At 46.4% G+C, this 16,219-nt stretch overlaps 1 protein-coding gene across 3 annotated transcripts in view; it reads left to right on the plus strand.

Annotated features, from left to right (window-relative positions):
- Positions 1-16,219, plus strand: part of mta1 (metastasis associated 1) — a 136,352-nt gene that overhangs the window by 72,816 nt on the left and 47,317 nt on the right. For all 3 annotated transcript variants that reach the window (XM_078563044.1, XM_078563045.1, XM_078563046.1), the window contains exons 11-13: positions 8,463-8,593; positions 8,962-9,113; positions 10,123-10,306. In XM_078563044.1, coding sequence (XP_078419170.1) covers positions 8,463-8,593; positions 8,962-9,113; positions 10,123-10,306 — 467 coding nt within the window. The remainder of the gene's footprint in view (positions 1-8,462; positions 8,594-8,961; positions 9,114-10,122; positions 10,307-16,219) is intronic.

Below are 16,219 nucleotides of genomic sequence, written 5' to 3' on the forward strand. Positions count from 1 at the left end.
TTTTCAAATGCCAATGCCCTAATTGGGCTGGAAGCGAGCCCTGCGCCCAATTAGTGAGGCCGAGCATCTTTAGAAGGCAGGAGCTGCCTGCAGAGTGTGAGCGGCAAAGAAAGGCAGCAGCCATGTTGGAGCCTGCCGCTGCCTTGCTGAAGAGAGAACCTCAGAGTGCCATCAGCATAAACACTCACAAAAGTGATCACATTGTCAATTGAGAGGTAATGCACATGATCAGGTGCAAGGGGGCTCCCATACATCTCACCACATAAAAAAACTTTCACTTCTTCCCACATTTCATGGCTGTGCACTAACTTGCACCGGACTGTTTGGGTTTGCTGAGTTCACTTGAAAGTTGCATTCTCGCCCTCCCCAGCCTGTTAACAAGCTCTTCAAGGAGCTTAATGGGCTGTGAATTGGAGGTCAGCGGATTCTGTGTTTTCCCTCTGCTCACGCTTTCTTTGTAAATTGGAGGACGTCCGAGAGGTTTTGGGATCCAGAGATGCCGCCCAGGAACACAATGTTTAAAACGTGCTTTCACCTGCTCTTGACCCCACCAGCAATTGAAAATCTGGCCCCAAGAGCCTGGGAAGAAAGGGTGGGTAGGGGACATTGTAAGCCTTGAGGAGGTTCATAATATAGGGAGGAATTAGGCCAGGAAGTGTTTTAAGCACAAGGATAAGAAATTTAAATTGGAGGCATTGAGGAATGAGAGCCAATGTTGGTCAGCAAGGGCAGGGGTGATGGGTGAATGGGACCTGGTGCGGGATAAGATCTGGGCCACAGAATTTTAGATGAACTGAGGTTTACAAAGGTTGGATAATGGGAGGCTGACCAAACTAGCATTGGAATTGCTGAATCTGGAGGTGGCAAAGGCATAGATAAGTGTTTCAGGAGGAGATGGAGCTGAGTTACAGGGGTGGAAGTATATAATCTTTGTGATGGAGAGGATATAGGTTTGGAAACTGAGCTCGTTGTCAAATAGGATACTGAGGCTGCAGCCAGCTTGATTCAGCCTGAGATGGTGGCCAGGGAGGGAGATGGGTGTGGTAGTATAGTGATTGTGGCCTGAATTTTTGGCATGGCGGAGAGGGTCTCTGACTAAGCCAAAATGGTGCCAGAGGCACGAATTCAGCAGTCCCATCCCCGAACCTGGCACCCACCATTTTTGCAGGGGGGTGAATGAGGTTACACTTTGGACATGCATGGTACACGGAGTTAGCTGCACATACAAAACTGCAGCTGCCTTTAGTCAGATGTGATTTTCATCAGCAGGGATTGTGGAATTCGACTTGTGCTTTAGACTTATCAGAAGAAGGTGTAAAGTTTGAGGTGTTCTTTGGAGAGATCCAGGCCCCCTTTTGGCTAACGCTTAAAAGTTACAGCAACTGCCACAGAAGTGGCAAAAAAAATCGATCACAGGTATGTGGCTTTCACCCAAGGGAGTTGGAGGTTGGGTCTATTGGCCTTGGAAAGGCTAAATATTTTGCCCCTACTGACTCAGGCACTCAGATGGCAGAAAGGAGTGTGCCAGAGAAGAGAGCAGTGAGCATTGTGCCAAAGAAGAGCGAAGATGGGGATAGCACCTTCACACATTCATACCATAGATGCCAGTGAATGTAACCAAAGTGAGGCCAGAAGGAGGGCATCAGGCCAGGAGGTAGAGGCAACATAAGGAAAGGAGGAGGAGGAGGAGGAGAGGAACCACGTTTTACCCCAAGGTAAGGTCCCAAGATCCTTGGAGGTCATATCACAATATGACTGAAATACAATGTAGTAGGCGGCTCAGGTTAAGCTGAGAAGTGGACACTGACATATGTGGCACTGTACAACAACATCTTGAACCGTAGTCTGCCGATTCTCATGCGCTGCCAGTGGCTGTCCATTACAGTAGCTCAGAATTTTTATGCATTAGGCTCTTTCCAAGGCTCAGCAGGAGACCTCTGTGGAATATCACAGTGAACCACATACAGCTGTTTCAAGGCAGCCACTGATGTCCTATTTGCTTGTGTGGGAGAGCACATTAACTTTCTGACTGATGTCGTGTCTCAGACACAAAAAGCCACAGGTTTGCACTATTAGCAGGCTTCCCTCAGGTGCAGGAGGTTATCGACTGCACTCACGTCGCCATAAGGGTTCTAACTCAATAACCGACCACCTTGGTAAACCGAAAGTCATTCCACTCCCTGAATGTGCAGGTAGTTTGTGACCACAGCAAGATTTTCCTGCAAGCCTGTACAAGGTTCTCTGGTAGCTGCCACAACTCATTCATACTGAGGAATTTCCAACTGTCTGAACTTTTTTAACCACTGACACAGATCGGTGGTGGCTTCCGGGGGACAAGGGGTATCCCTGAAGGAGGTGGCTAATTACCTCCATTAGGCAGCCATAAACAGAGCCCAAATGGAATTATTAACAACAGCCATGCAGTGACCTGCAGTATAATAGTCAAAATGCACATCAGGTGCTTTGACTGCTCAGGTGGAGCTCTCCAGTATTCTTCTGCAAGGGTGTCTCGAATAATATGCTGCGTGCTACACAATATTGCACAGCAAAGAGGCCTACAACTGGAAGGGGAAGAAGCTCTGCCTAGAGCTGCAAGATCTGAGGAGATGATGTTGAGGAGGATGTACCTGTCCATTCTTGGGGATCTAACATTGAGGAGGAGGAGGAGGAGGAGGAGGAAGGTGGCATTGGCAGAGCAGCTGAGAGGCAGACCTATATAGCCATGGCTAAACCTTTGCAGGAGGGAGGGGGTCATTGCTAGAAGCGCCCTAAGCCAAAATAGATTCGCCTAGGGTTCTGAAGTCCCTCACTTATCATTAACCAGTCCCTGGTGAGCAGCTTCCACATAATAAACCTTTCACATGGAAGCCACAGTTTCTCATGGAAATGCCCATTTCCAACATCAGGGAGTTTGACTAAGATCCATTAATATGGCTGCAATCATCACCATAGCCATTGGTCTCAACATATTGCAAACCTGCAGACTGAGAAGCCCTTCACAACCTGGACCCTTCACATTTTCACCAATGGTTGTCAATGAGACATCAAAGAAGACACAGATGTTGCAGGTCTGGGCAGAGCTTCTTCCTCTTACGGTTGTGTATACTTAAACCATGCCCACTATGTTGAGAGTGCCAGTAGGAAGCATGACATTATATCCAAGACCTACTGATATGATTGTATGTGCTATGACGCAATATGATTGTATGTCCCTGTTTGTTGCAGTGCAAGGGCCTCTCCGAGTCCTGAGTTGGTTACAATTAGGGAATCTTTATTATAAGCGTGCAGGGGAATGTTTCAGCGAACTGAAGCATCTCAAAGAGCAGTTACAATAACATACATTATACACAACACAGCTTCAGCTGGCCGCATGCCCAAGTGTGTTTTGCCTGCTCATGGCCTTCACATGTCTCCTGTAAACTCGTATTATCATATTCTCACAGACAAGCGGGCTAGAAAAACAGAAAACAGCTCGGGCTTATTGGCTACAGTAACTTCATCTCTATACATATGTAGCAAAGCAATAGCAGATGCGTAGGTCATTGGTTGTGGCAGAAAAATACAGCGAGAGAGGCAGCTTTCATGAATATAACTCATGTTAACCGTATTAATACTTTATTCCCACATCACTATTGGAGACCTCCTTCGCACTGCAGCCTCTGCGTTTCTGGCATGGGCAACCATCGTCACAGGCATCTGTAGAGCAGATGAGGTTCTGGCCGAGGGGCTGGGGAGTTGGAAGAAGATGAGTGCTGAGAAGCTCTCGGTATCTTCAGCCTCCTCAGTTAACCTCCACAGCCCTCGGTTGGCTTTCAGGTGGGGTTGATGAGGCTGGCTGTTGGTGCGCAGCAATCGTCTATTCCAGCAAATGCTGTGCCAACAGTGTGACCATCCTGTTAATGGAATGCAGCTCCTCGTATATTCTGTGGGTGTCAGCCTTCATACTCTGAGCAGATTGATCCAAGTCACTTAGCAAGCCTTGCACCCTTTCCTGGCTGAAACACTGCTCTTGCATCCATTTGGAGATCTGCTGCATTTGTCTCTCCATGAGAGCAGCCAACCTCTCATGGTTGGAGCTCATGTGGTCAAGGTCCAGGGACAAATTGGAGCTCATCACAGTGATGGACTTCTCCACTCGCAGTGCACGAGCTCACATTGCTATAGGGCACTCCGCCAGATGTTCTCACGTTCTGTGTCTGATTATCTAAATATTGTGCCCCAAAAGGTGACCCCTGAAGCTCCACATTCCTGCCCACTTGACCATCACAGTGACTTTTCTCCCTTCTCTGAGGGGTCTATGCATAGATGTCTGAGTCTGACATCTCCTCCTGCACTCTGGGGTGATGGCCTTCACCCTGTGCCACCGATTTCGCACACACACACACACACACTACATCCCTCAAATGTGCTGGTATCTGTGTTGGAGGAATGTGGGCTAGTTGATGTGATACTGCCTCCTCGGACATCCCTTCCTCTTCCTGATGCCTGAGGGACGAGGCGGCCCAGTGGGGTAAGCAAGCAGTGGGACCTGTGTGAAACACACACAAGGTTATTTTGGTATAGTCTTTTTCATTGTGAAAGCATGCTCTGATGCATGCCATTGCCTTTAACCATACTTGCGCAGTCCTTATGATGCCACCTCATCCATGCATTCTCTCTCAAGGCAACATCCCTTTGTGCTCTGAACCGACAGCATCACCTCCACCATGTTTCAAAGTGCATTTGCCACCGCCTTTATCACCTGCTACGGGCGATTCTCCATCACTGACAGCCAGCCAGACAGGCACCCTGGCTGCCTCCATGGCTGTCTGCTTGACATTCCAAATCACCTGTAGCCTTGCAGACCCATCCCCAGCCCAGGCCATCTGCATGGCATTGTGGGCCCTCATAAACTGTAAAGACAACATGAAGTAATGTTAGTCTGATATATAATGCAGCTAGGTAGAAATCTCTCGAATGCATCAATGCATCAAGGTGTTTATTCACATCTGTACTGTACGCACCTACAGAAGCACCATGGACATACAAGTCTCCATGTTGTAGCAGAGGTATGTGCTAGGTCTCACTCCTTAACTGCAGCATGCACATGTGAACTGTCACTTGGACTTCTGTGTTCTTGTGCCTAACAGCTCACTTTGTAGGAGGTTGTGGAACCGTTCCCTGCATTGGATCCATGATCTTCTATGTTTGCCTGTGGTGATAACCGATACTGAGATTTCTTGCCATGCCCTCTTTGTGTTTGTGGGAGGACTGCATTGGCCAACTGGATACAAGATCTCTCTCTGCCTCTGCACCTGCTCCACCAGAATCTGGAGGTGTTGGTCACTAAAGAGGGTGCTCAAACTTCCACTTCTTCTGCACCCTCTGCTCGTTGCGATATTCTGGCAATGCAAATTTGAAATAAAAAGAGTCGTGAGATATACAACTTAGTGTTCTCAAACACATTTGTGTGTTTACATGCAGTAATCATGTTCTTGCACTAACCATGTTCTCTTTCTCATCAATGAGTACTGTTGTGGGGGGGCAGGGGGGTGGGGGGGTGGGGTGTGGAAATGGGTCTGCACAAAGGCATGGCAGCCAGATTTTGCTGTTGTCACTCCCAGGTGGCATACTGTGCTCCTGACCACTAACTACTGGCCTACTCCCCCTGAGTCACACTGTTATACCATGTTATGCCATGCCAAAGTGCAGCTGTGAGGGACCTGGTGGCCAATTGAATTGGCACATCCTGATGGATGGGTGGCAAAAGGGCAGAGGACCGTGGCAATTGTGGTGTGTACCAGACATCCCCTGAGGCTTAACTTGTGTTAATGAGAATATGGTTGGCAGCTAGTTGTGCCAAGATGCTGTCATCTCCATGGCTGTGTCTTGTGATGCCTCTCCAGGCTTGTAAGTGGTTCAGTGCACTCCTACTGTACAATGTGAATAGGCAGCAGCAGTGACTATTTTTTCCTATGGAAAGCCCATGATTGACCATCTGTTCCTGGGTCAGCAACTGGGTGAACAACAATTGGAGAGTTTGCACTCATTTGACTGCTCAGTGACTGTCTCCCACAAGCCACAAAAGCAACACCAGCAACTTCCTTCCTCACAAATAGGCCTCCTTACTGGCCCACTTTTTATTTGTGATCGAGTTGCCCAACCCACACTGGGAGCGCCTTCACCTTCGCCCTTACACTACTTCCGGGTCGGCGCTCCCATTAACCACCCACCCCGGAGGGAAAATTAGTCTGCCAGGGACACTTTCTCCCGAGTCGGGTTTGTGGAGCTGGGAATTTTCTCTGCGCTCCCAACTCGGGAGTGAAAATTCAGGCTTACTGTATGTTACTAGATTAGTAATCCAGATGCTTAGACCAATAATTCAGATATGTGAGTTCATATCCCACCATGGCAGCTGGGGATTTTAAATTCAATTGCTCTAATGAATATGGAATAAAATGCTAGTGTCAGTAAAGACGAGCATGAAGCTGCCGGATTGCTGTAAAAATCCATCTGTTTCACTAATATCCTTTTGGGAACATCTGACCTACATGTGATTTTCAGAACTACAGCAGCCTTGTTGCAAAATCGGAAAATGCTGGAAAAGCTCAGCAGGTCTGACAGCTTCTGTGGAGAGAGAAACAGAGTTGATGTTTCGAAGTCTGTATAACTCTTCAGCGCAATATTGTTGACTCTTTACTGTCCTAGCAAATCACTCAGCTGTATCCAAACTACTACGACAAAGGGCAGTGAAGGATGGGCAAAAATTACTGGCAGCTCCCACATCCTGGAAACGAATAAAGAGAAAAAAACTGGTGAGAAAGCGAGAGAGTTTGTGATGGGGCTGAAGATAATGTCCCAAAATTTCCGTTTCTTGGCAGGTCATACCCTGGATGTACCCTCCCGCCCCCCAGAAGTCCCCAGGCAAGGACTGCACGGGAATTGCCCAGGAAGTTTAACCTTCTGGTAGGAAATTACCTTGCACCTGGAACCATCCAAAACTCTGATTTAAATCGGAGACTTTTGATGGTTCAGACTCTCTTAGCAGAATGGTTACCCAGGAAAAGTTAGAAGGATTAAAACCACTTCTAACTCCTGTGTAACTATACTACTGATCGCACCCGCCCCCAACCCCATACTGGACCCTCCGAATACCCCACACCATCCCCTGATAACCCCCCAACTCTCCACTCCCCTCCCCTATCCCTGACCAACTTCCCATCTCCCTGAATCCCCCCCCCCCCCAATCCCCAACCACCCTAACCCTTACCTTACACACTTACTTTCTCTCCTGTCAAAGTGGCCAGAACCTTTAAACTTACCGCTTTAAAGCAGCTAGTGCTGTAAAAAGGGGGCGCGGCCTCACTTCCCCCAATGCTGCTACCCTGCACAGAAAGGACTCTGGAGCTGCTGCGTGCACATTCCTCACCAGTCCAGGGTCGGAAGATTGGGTGCGAAATGTGCAGCTCCCAACCTGGGTAAGTAAAAAGGACCCGGGATGGCTATCCATTGATGATTGCAACTCTTCGGAAATTGTGTGCCAATGCCTTTGTTCTTTATGGTGGCACTAAGGGAGGGCTGTCTTTTGGGATGCTGCTTAATTTGTTGCAATGCCTCCCTAATCAAGTGGATGCCAAAGATCCCATAGCACTAATCAAGGAGCAGGGAGATGTCCTGGCTAATGTTCCTCAATCAAACAACTCTAGCACAAACAGAAAGGCAAGTTGTCTTGACCTTTACTGTTTGTGAGGCCTTGCTATTTGCAATTGTCTACGGAAAAATAAATAATTGTTTTTTTTAACACTTTGGGTGTCCTGAGAGCCTGCAATGTAAATGCAATTGTTTCCTTTTACTGTCTAGCTGGTGCGCGCACTGTGGGTGAGCTGGTGCGCGCACTGTGGGTGAGCTGGTGCGCGCACTGTGGGTGAGCTGGTGCGCGCACTGTGGGTGAGCTGGTGCGCGCACTGTGGGTGAGCACGGCAGAGCTTACAGCAAACTGAACCTATTTACTGAGAAAACATCAAAGTCTACTTAAGCAGAGCCCCTATGAACAACGGCAAACAGAACTTATTACTGAAACTACAGCAACGTTTCCCAATAAAAATAATATTATTTCCCCAGCAATCTGCAGTGAGTGGAGGATAGCTACACAATATAAATGCTGTACACAAAATCAATCCCAGTCACTTACTCCAACTGTGATTGACAGGGGTAATTACCCAATTATCTCTGTTATGGCTGCCAATCACTCAATGCTGGAGGACCTCCCATTGTCCCTCCAGCATTGGGAGCCCGCTCCCTGGCCTTTAATTGGCTGGAGCATTAAAAAGTGCAGTGAGTGTGCCAAAAGCATGTTGTACAGGGTCAGGACCCAGAACCAGCTCCCTTTCCGGTTCCTGACCCCTGATTGAAAATCCAGCCCATGGTTACTGTTTGGAGGCTTATTTGTTTGTCTTTCTCCATCCCCCCCTCCTACTCTTTAGTAATAAGCCAAACCCGAACCAGATCAACGGAAGCAGTTCAAAGACTGGAGCGGTGAATGGAGGGAGCGTGCTGGCACCGAATGGGGCAGTGGCAGTGCCAGGACCAGGGCGAGCTTGTGAGAGCTGTTTCAGTAAGTACTCTTGGGATCACGGAGCAGTGTGAAAGTCTCCACATGCTTGACGCGGCTTTCATTTTCAGAGTTGTGTCCACTCACCAGTTATTGAACCACGATAGCAAGAGGGTCCTGAAACAGCTGGGAAGCAAATGCCTGCCGCCTATTTTAACAACACAGCTACACAGGGTTCTTTGATTTACACCGGGTTATCAAATCCAATTGGCCGGTAGTGACCAGATTGAGTTATTGAAACATGGAACCTGAGCATGATGCCCTATTTATTCCTCACCAGACCGAGCCGCACTCCTAAATGACCAATACTAATACAGCAAAATAACCAAAAGGAGAGGAAGGTTGCAATTAATTTGTATCTTTTTCACCAGCCACACAGTCGTACCAGTGGTACTCGTGGGGCCCACCCAACATGCAGTGTCGGCTCTGCGCAGCCTGCTGGGCTTATTGGAAGAAGTATGGTGGACTGAAGATGCCAACTCGGTTGGACGGTGAAAGGCCAGGACCAAACCGGAATAACCCGGTAACTGCTAAGTGCTTTAGATTGCACCAATTTTCTGCTGTTCTCCACTAGTTTATTCCCTTTCCTATCCTCCCTGAAAAGATTGACTTTTTGTCTATGGGTGGCCTCCAATACCGCACCCAAGTGGGCTGTTATTACTGTGTGAGCCTGAATAGCAAGTGTCGTTGCCTTTTTAGAGTTTGGATAGATTGTGGTCAGATGCGATCTGGTACTCCTCATCCAATGTCCAGACCCTTGGGTAGAGGCACTGGCCCTTGACACTGGGAGAAGTGTAGTGCCTCTAACCCTGCCCTGACTGAATTGGCTCAACAATAAACAGCTCACAATGTCAGTTTGACTGAGTGTGGGTAGCAAACTCACCTCTGAGTTAGAAGGCGATGGGTTCAAGCTCTACTTCAGAGACTAAAGTGAATAATCTCAGTTTACCCTGAGTACAGTACTGAGTGAGTGCTGCACTGTTGGAAGTTGCTGAAAATCAGACAAGATATTCAATCTTGCTTTTCGGGTGAGTGATGAAGATCCCACAGCTCTATTGGAAGAAAAGAAGTAAAGTTCTCCCAGGGTCCAAACCAATATAGCTCAACCAAAATATTCCTAAACAGATTAACTGATTGTTCATCTCAGTGTTGTTAGTCGTCTTACTACGTACAAAATTGCTGCCCCATTTGCCCATGTAACAAAGGGATGTGATGAGGTGCAATATAAATGCAGGTATTTATTAGTGGACACTGGAATTCCATGAGAACGGTGCCCGGGTGCAGCCACCAAGCAAATTACACTTGGTGATTTTTCATCACTCATTCTTGCGTAAGAAAGCGTCTTGTGTCCACTTTGCGCCTCCCTCTGAGACAGGGCAGTCACCGGGAGATTGTCCGCGGCATAGCCGCTTGCTGCACCACTTCTGTGCCACTAAGTTATCTGTGTAGATCCCTCAGACTTTTTTTGTTTTTTTTTTGGAAATGTATTTTTAAGATTGCTGTAATATCTTGGCCGCTTTCTCCACCTCTAGAATGCCCATGGCCTGCCGCTTCGGAATAGCACCAGTCCCAAGTTCGCGCTGAAGACACGGCAGGCCTTTTATCTGCATACAACCAAACTGACGAGAATAGCCAGGCGTTTATGTCAAGACATTCTGCAGCAGGCGGCACGACACCCCCATGTGCCCATTAACAGCGCAGCCATCAAGGCAGAATGTAAGTACCACGGCAACATGAGGACAACATTAAACAAATATAGTTGTGAGTAAGCTCTCCACCAAACTCAAGAGTGGTTCACTGGTGAGGATATGGTCCTTTCTGACATGTGATCTTATTCCCCCACCCCTGTGCCCCAGGGTTCAGGCCCCATGTGTGCTGGTCACTCTCTAGTACCCAAACGATTCTTTATCTGGCAGGAATTCTCCCAGTGTCCCAGCCAACATTCATCCCTCAAAGAATACCACAGAAAACAGATGGACTACATTCATGTCATTTGTTGGGCTCTTGCTGTGCACAAATTGGCTACTGTGTTTGGCTGTGGAAGTAAATCCAAGCACATCCTTTCCTTTGTTGAGGATGCTAATTTGTTTTAATTTCTCGCCACATTTGTGTATTGACTTGCACACACGAGCTACTGACGAGCTACATTTTCAGACTCGTTCTCCTTGATCTTGTTGCTTGGAATGACAACAGGTTTTCTGGGTTTGGTTTAGAAGCAGGTCCCAGAGTTATCTCTGGCCTTGAACCAGCCAGATTTCCATGTCAATTCCTCCATGTCTGACTCAAAGTCTGGCCTTCCAGGGTCCTGCAGATAAACCTTAGAAAACAAACCACACTCAACTATATCCGGCAGTTGTAAGCCCCACCACTAGCCCAACTCAGAGGATAACCGTTAATGTTTTTAATCTCTTGCCACGATGAAGAGAGATGCTTCCGGTGAATGCCCTTGGTGACTGAAGAGCCCCTTGCATCCAATCATAATAGGAAGACTCCAGCTAGTAATGATGATTTAGTAAAGCCCTGGTCTCAGTTTACCTTAGTCACGGTTGAGTTGTTTAATTGCACTTTTAATGTCAAAGAACTTCTGCATTTCTTTATCCATCCTGGCCTCTTGGTAATCTTCAAGGATCAACAGATGTTCAACTGGGTGGACTGAGGCTGAATACACATTGTGTTGTTAAGTGTTTGCCAGTGCTATTCCAGTTTCATCTTGGCTGCAGTAGGACAAGGGTTCTGAGAGAGTTTTCACTTGGCTCCATTCTTTTTATTCAGTTTGGAATGTGGGAATTTCTGGCAAGGCTGGCATTTATTGACCACCCCTAGGTGACCTCGAGGAGGAGGTGCTGGGCCATCATTTTCAACTGCTGATGTGCGTATGGTGATGGTACTTCCACAGTGCTGTTATTTGTCTTAGCAGTTTGAAATAACTGAGTGGCTTTAGGCCACTTTGGAGGGCAGTTGAAAGTCAAAACAGGGCAGGTGTGGGACTGGAGGCATGTATAGGGCATGGATGGAAGGCTTCCTTCCCTAAAGGACATTAGTGAACCACCTGGGGTTTTATGACAATCTGATAGCTTCATGGTCACTTGGTACCAGCTCTTTGTTTTCAGTTTTTTTTTAAGTCCTTAATTTAAAATTTTATGGTGAAGTCTAATTTCACATTCTTTGGATTATTAATTCCAGACACTGGATTACTAATTCAGCAACAGAATCATTACATTACCATGTCCAAATAATTCTGGCTGTTGAACTTCGGTTGTTGCTCTGTGCTGGTGCTGAAATCCTGATCACTTCCATCTAAATTTATGAAGAAGTAATCCTGCTTATCCATGTGTTAGGCTACAAATTTACTTCTTATAAATCTGGAATAATGCCAGTCCAATATCTGATAGTGACACCCTGTATCAGGGTGGATGGAATAAGTTGCCAGTGAGGATCATTAAAGCATACACAATAGTTTTCTGTGCTCATTGACTTAAGGGATGTTACAACTGGGGAAGGGAATTCTACCCATTTGGCCTGATTTAACCTGAAATAGGACTTGGGCAGTTGGGGAGTGGGATGAGGGCCAAAGCCTTCCTAAGGGGAAGGTATTGGTTGTGGTATTGTCACTGGACTCGTAATCCAGGACCCAGGTTCGAATCCCACCACGGCAGATGATGCAAAGTCCTCCTAGTGAACATCTGGAGGCTTGTGCCAAAATTGGGAGAGCTGTCACACAAGCAACAGCCTGACATAGTCATACTCATGGAATTATACCTTCCAGACCATCACCATCCCTGGCTATGTCTTGTTCCACTGTCAGGATAGGCCCAGCAGAGGTGGAGGCACAGTTGTATACATTCAGGAGGGAGTTGCCCTGGGAGTCCTCAACATCATCTCCAGATCCCATGAAGTCCCCATGAACAAGGAAACCTCCTGCTGATTGCCACATACTGTCCCACCCCCTCAAGGGCACAGATAGTACTCTGGGTGGGGGAACTTCAATGTCCATTACCAAGAGTGGTTCAGTAGCAGCACTGCAGACTGAGCTGGCCGATTCCTAAAGGACAGAGCTGTTAGACTGGGTCTGCCGCAGATGGTGAGGGAACCAACAAGAGGGAAAAACAAACTTGACCTCACCCTCACCAACCTGCCAGCCACAGATGCATCTGTTCATGACAGCGTCGGTAGGAGTGACCACTGCACAATCTTGTGGATACATTTGTGACTCCTCAGATTGTTATGCCACAGCTGATGGTAAATGCTGAGTTGTTCAAATCCCAAAGGGAAACTTGAAACAACTGCCACAATGTGTTTTGCTATTTGTATAAATTTTGAGATGCGTGCTTTGAATTCAGATAATAAGACCACCAAGCCTTATAGGTTTTTACACAACTAGATTAAACATTTATTAAAAGAAGAAATGACTTTAAATACATACATAGATCTATAAATTGCTACTATGATAATTTCTAAATCCCCTTAATCAAACTAATTCCCAGTTACATCTTTGTAAGGCAACAGTAAGATTTTAAAAGACCCAGGCAAAGAAACATGATACCCTGAACAAGTCGACTTCCAAGTGCGTTTTCTTAACTTCAGACTTTTGAAGACAGCAGCTTGAGGCATAGATACTGAAGGCTTTTTCGCGCACTTGTAAGATCTTAAAAATGCCTTTGCTTAAATACAGCCCTGCTCCTTCTTTATACATATCTTTCTCTTTGAATGCAAATACCCATTGTTTCACTATGTCTTTGGACTTTACCTCCCTGATAATAAAACCCTCTCAAAGCGCTAAGTTTAACCAGTAATCTTTGGGAAAAACAAGCACACCATTTCTAAACTTCACCTGGCTGGGTGACGCATTTCACCCCTCCTTTGAAAAAAATCTAGCCTGGTCTATTTCAAAATGCAAATGTTCCCTTGACACCTATGTTTCTAAACTTCCCCATGTTTATCTAATTAACATTTCAAACCTAACCTCTCTTAGATCAAAGCACCCAGACTGGCTGTCTCTAATTCAATTAAATCTCTCTCTCTCTCTCTCTCTCCCTCTCTCCCTCCTTCCTCCCCCCTTCACACACACACATACACACACACATCCCACTATTACCCTATTTTACAATAAATTCCAGTAACATTATGATGATTATTATGTCTTCTTGATAATGAAGCAGCCCATGTCCAAATCCTGCAAGACTGGACATTATCCAGGCCTGGGCTGACAAGTGGCAAGTAATATTCACGCCACACAAATGCCAGGCAATGATCATCTCCAACAAGAGAGAATCTAACCATCACCCCTTGACATTCAATGGCATTACCATTGCTGAATCTCCCACTATCAACATCCTGGGGGTTACTATTGACCAGAAACTGAACTGGACTAGCCATATAAATACTGTGGCTACAAGAGCAGGTCAGGGACTAGGAATCCTGCGACTATTAACTCCCCTCCTGCCTCTCCAAAGCCTGTCCATCATCTACAAGGCACAAGTCAGGAGTGTGATGGAATAGTCTGCACTTGCCTGGATGAGTGCAGCTCCAACTACACTCAAGAAGCCTTACACCATCCAGGACTATGCAGCCCGCTGGATTGACACCCTTCCACAAACATCCACTCCACTCACCACTGACTAACAGTGGTAGCAGTGTATACCATCTACAAGATGCACTGCAGGACCTCACCAAGCCTCCTTAGACAACACCTTCCAAACCCACGACCACTACCATCTAGAATGACAAGGGCAGCAGATACATGGGAACACTACCACCTGCAAGTTCCCTTCCAAGCCATGCGCCATCCTGACTTGGAAATGTATTCCTTCACTATCGCTGGGTCAGAATCCTGAAACTCTCTCCCTAACAGCACAGTGAGTGTACCTACATCACATAGACTGCAGCGGTTCAAGAAGGCAGCTCACCACCACCTTCTCAAAGGCAATTAGGGATGGGCAATAAATGCCGGCCTGGCCAACGATGCCCGCATCCCATGAATGAATAAAAACAAACTCAGCAGAGCATAATAAAACCAAAAAGTGCTGGAAAAACTCAGCAGTCTGGCAGCATCTGTGGAAAGGGAAATTGTCCAAAATGACTTCTTCGCAACTGAAGAGAGGCAGAAATGCGATGGGTTTTATGTTGTTAAAAAAGGGGGTGGGTCAGGTGGAGCCAAAAGGGATGGTCAGGGATAGATTAGAGGGGAGGTTAAATTACAAAGATGTCATAAACAAAAGGCAAAGAGAGTGGAAATGCTAGTAGCAAAGAAACAAAGCATTGGTCCAGGGTAGGTGTTAATAGCAGAATAAAGCTCAGCGCTGTCTGAAAGCAAAATATGAGAACAAGATACAGACTGGTACAAGGGAAAAAATACAAAATGGGGGACAGAGTTCATGCAGAGCGTATACTTTATACTCAGCAGAGCATAATGCTGCTGGGGCTGGGGAACAATTGAAAATTTCAAAATTGAGGTTGACATTTTATTAGGCAGTGGAATTAAGGATTATTGAAACAAGACAAATAGTTGGAGTTAAATTGCAGATAAACCATGATATGATTGAAATGGCAGAACAGGCTTGATGGGCTAAATGGCCTCCTGCTGTTCTGATCTTGCTAATGTGAGCCCTGGGTGATTTTAACTCCTGAGCCTTAGCTTAATGTTGTTGATCAGCTTGTGACTGACCGGCAGAAGGGCCTGGAATTAGGAACTTGGTAGCAAAGAGAAGCTTTTGGCCATAGGATAAATCCTGGGAAACAGGTTTTGTAGGTTTGAAAGGAGCAGCTGGATAGACCACACTGGCTCCTCCTGACCGTTCAAATGAAATTAAAAAAAATGTTTACCTAAAGTGGTGTCTTGTGGCCCTTGTTGCTCTTTCTGGTGTCCTTGCCACCTCTGAGACAGTGACGGGTGAGCCACCTAGCAAGTTCCTGTTGGATGACAGATTAAGGTCACCCCTGCAACGACAGCATTAAGAGCAGGTATAGCACAGATGCAGAATAACGCTTCCTCTAATCTGTCTCAAAAATGTGGCTCAGCCCCACTATCAGTGGTGTGCCCCTACCGCAGCATGTAAGGCAAGTGTGCAGAGGAGGTTTGCCAGAATGTTGTCAAGAGTGAGGGTCTTCAGTCTCTAGTGTTTCCACAACTGGAAACTAGAGATTCTCTCTTGAGAGCAGAAAAGGTTAAGAAGATACTTAATGGAATTGTTGAAAATCATGAAATGTTTTGAATCCATTTTATATATGGAGAAACTGTTTCCACTAGCATGGTCAGTAACCAGAGGACACAAACTTAAGGTAATTGGCAATGATTGAGATGAGGAAACAGTTTTTTATACTCAGCAAGTTGTTGTGATCTGGAATTCACAGCCTGAAACAGATTCAGTCATAGCTTTCGAAGGAGAATTGAATAAGTACTTGAAATGGAAGAAATTTGCAGACTTAGGAGATAGATCAGAGGAGTGGGACTAATTAACTAGCTCTTTCAAAGAACCAATATAGTTACCCTGGATCACATGACCTCCTTTTGTGCTGTATCTTCTATTATTTCCTAAACCAGCCATCCTTGACCTCTCAGAGCAGGAATGCCAGTTCAAGCCAAATTTGTGCTGCAGGCCCCTGCCCACAAGGAGCTCGGTTTAGAAGGCC

The sequence above is a fragment of the Cetorhinus maximus genome, chromosome 18 (assembly GCF_964194155.1).
Source record: "Cetorhinus maximus chromosome 18, sCetMax3.hap1.1, whole genome shotgun sequence".
Classification (NCBI taxonomy): Eukaryota; Metazoa; Chordata; class Chondrichthyes; order Lamniformes; family Cetorhinidae; genus Cetorhinus; species Cetorhinus maximus.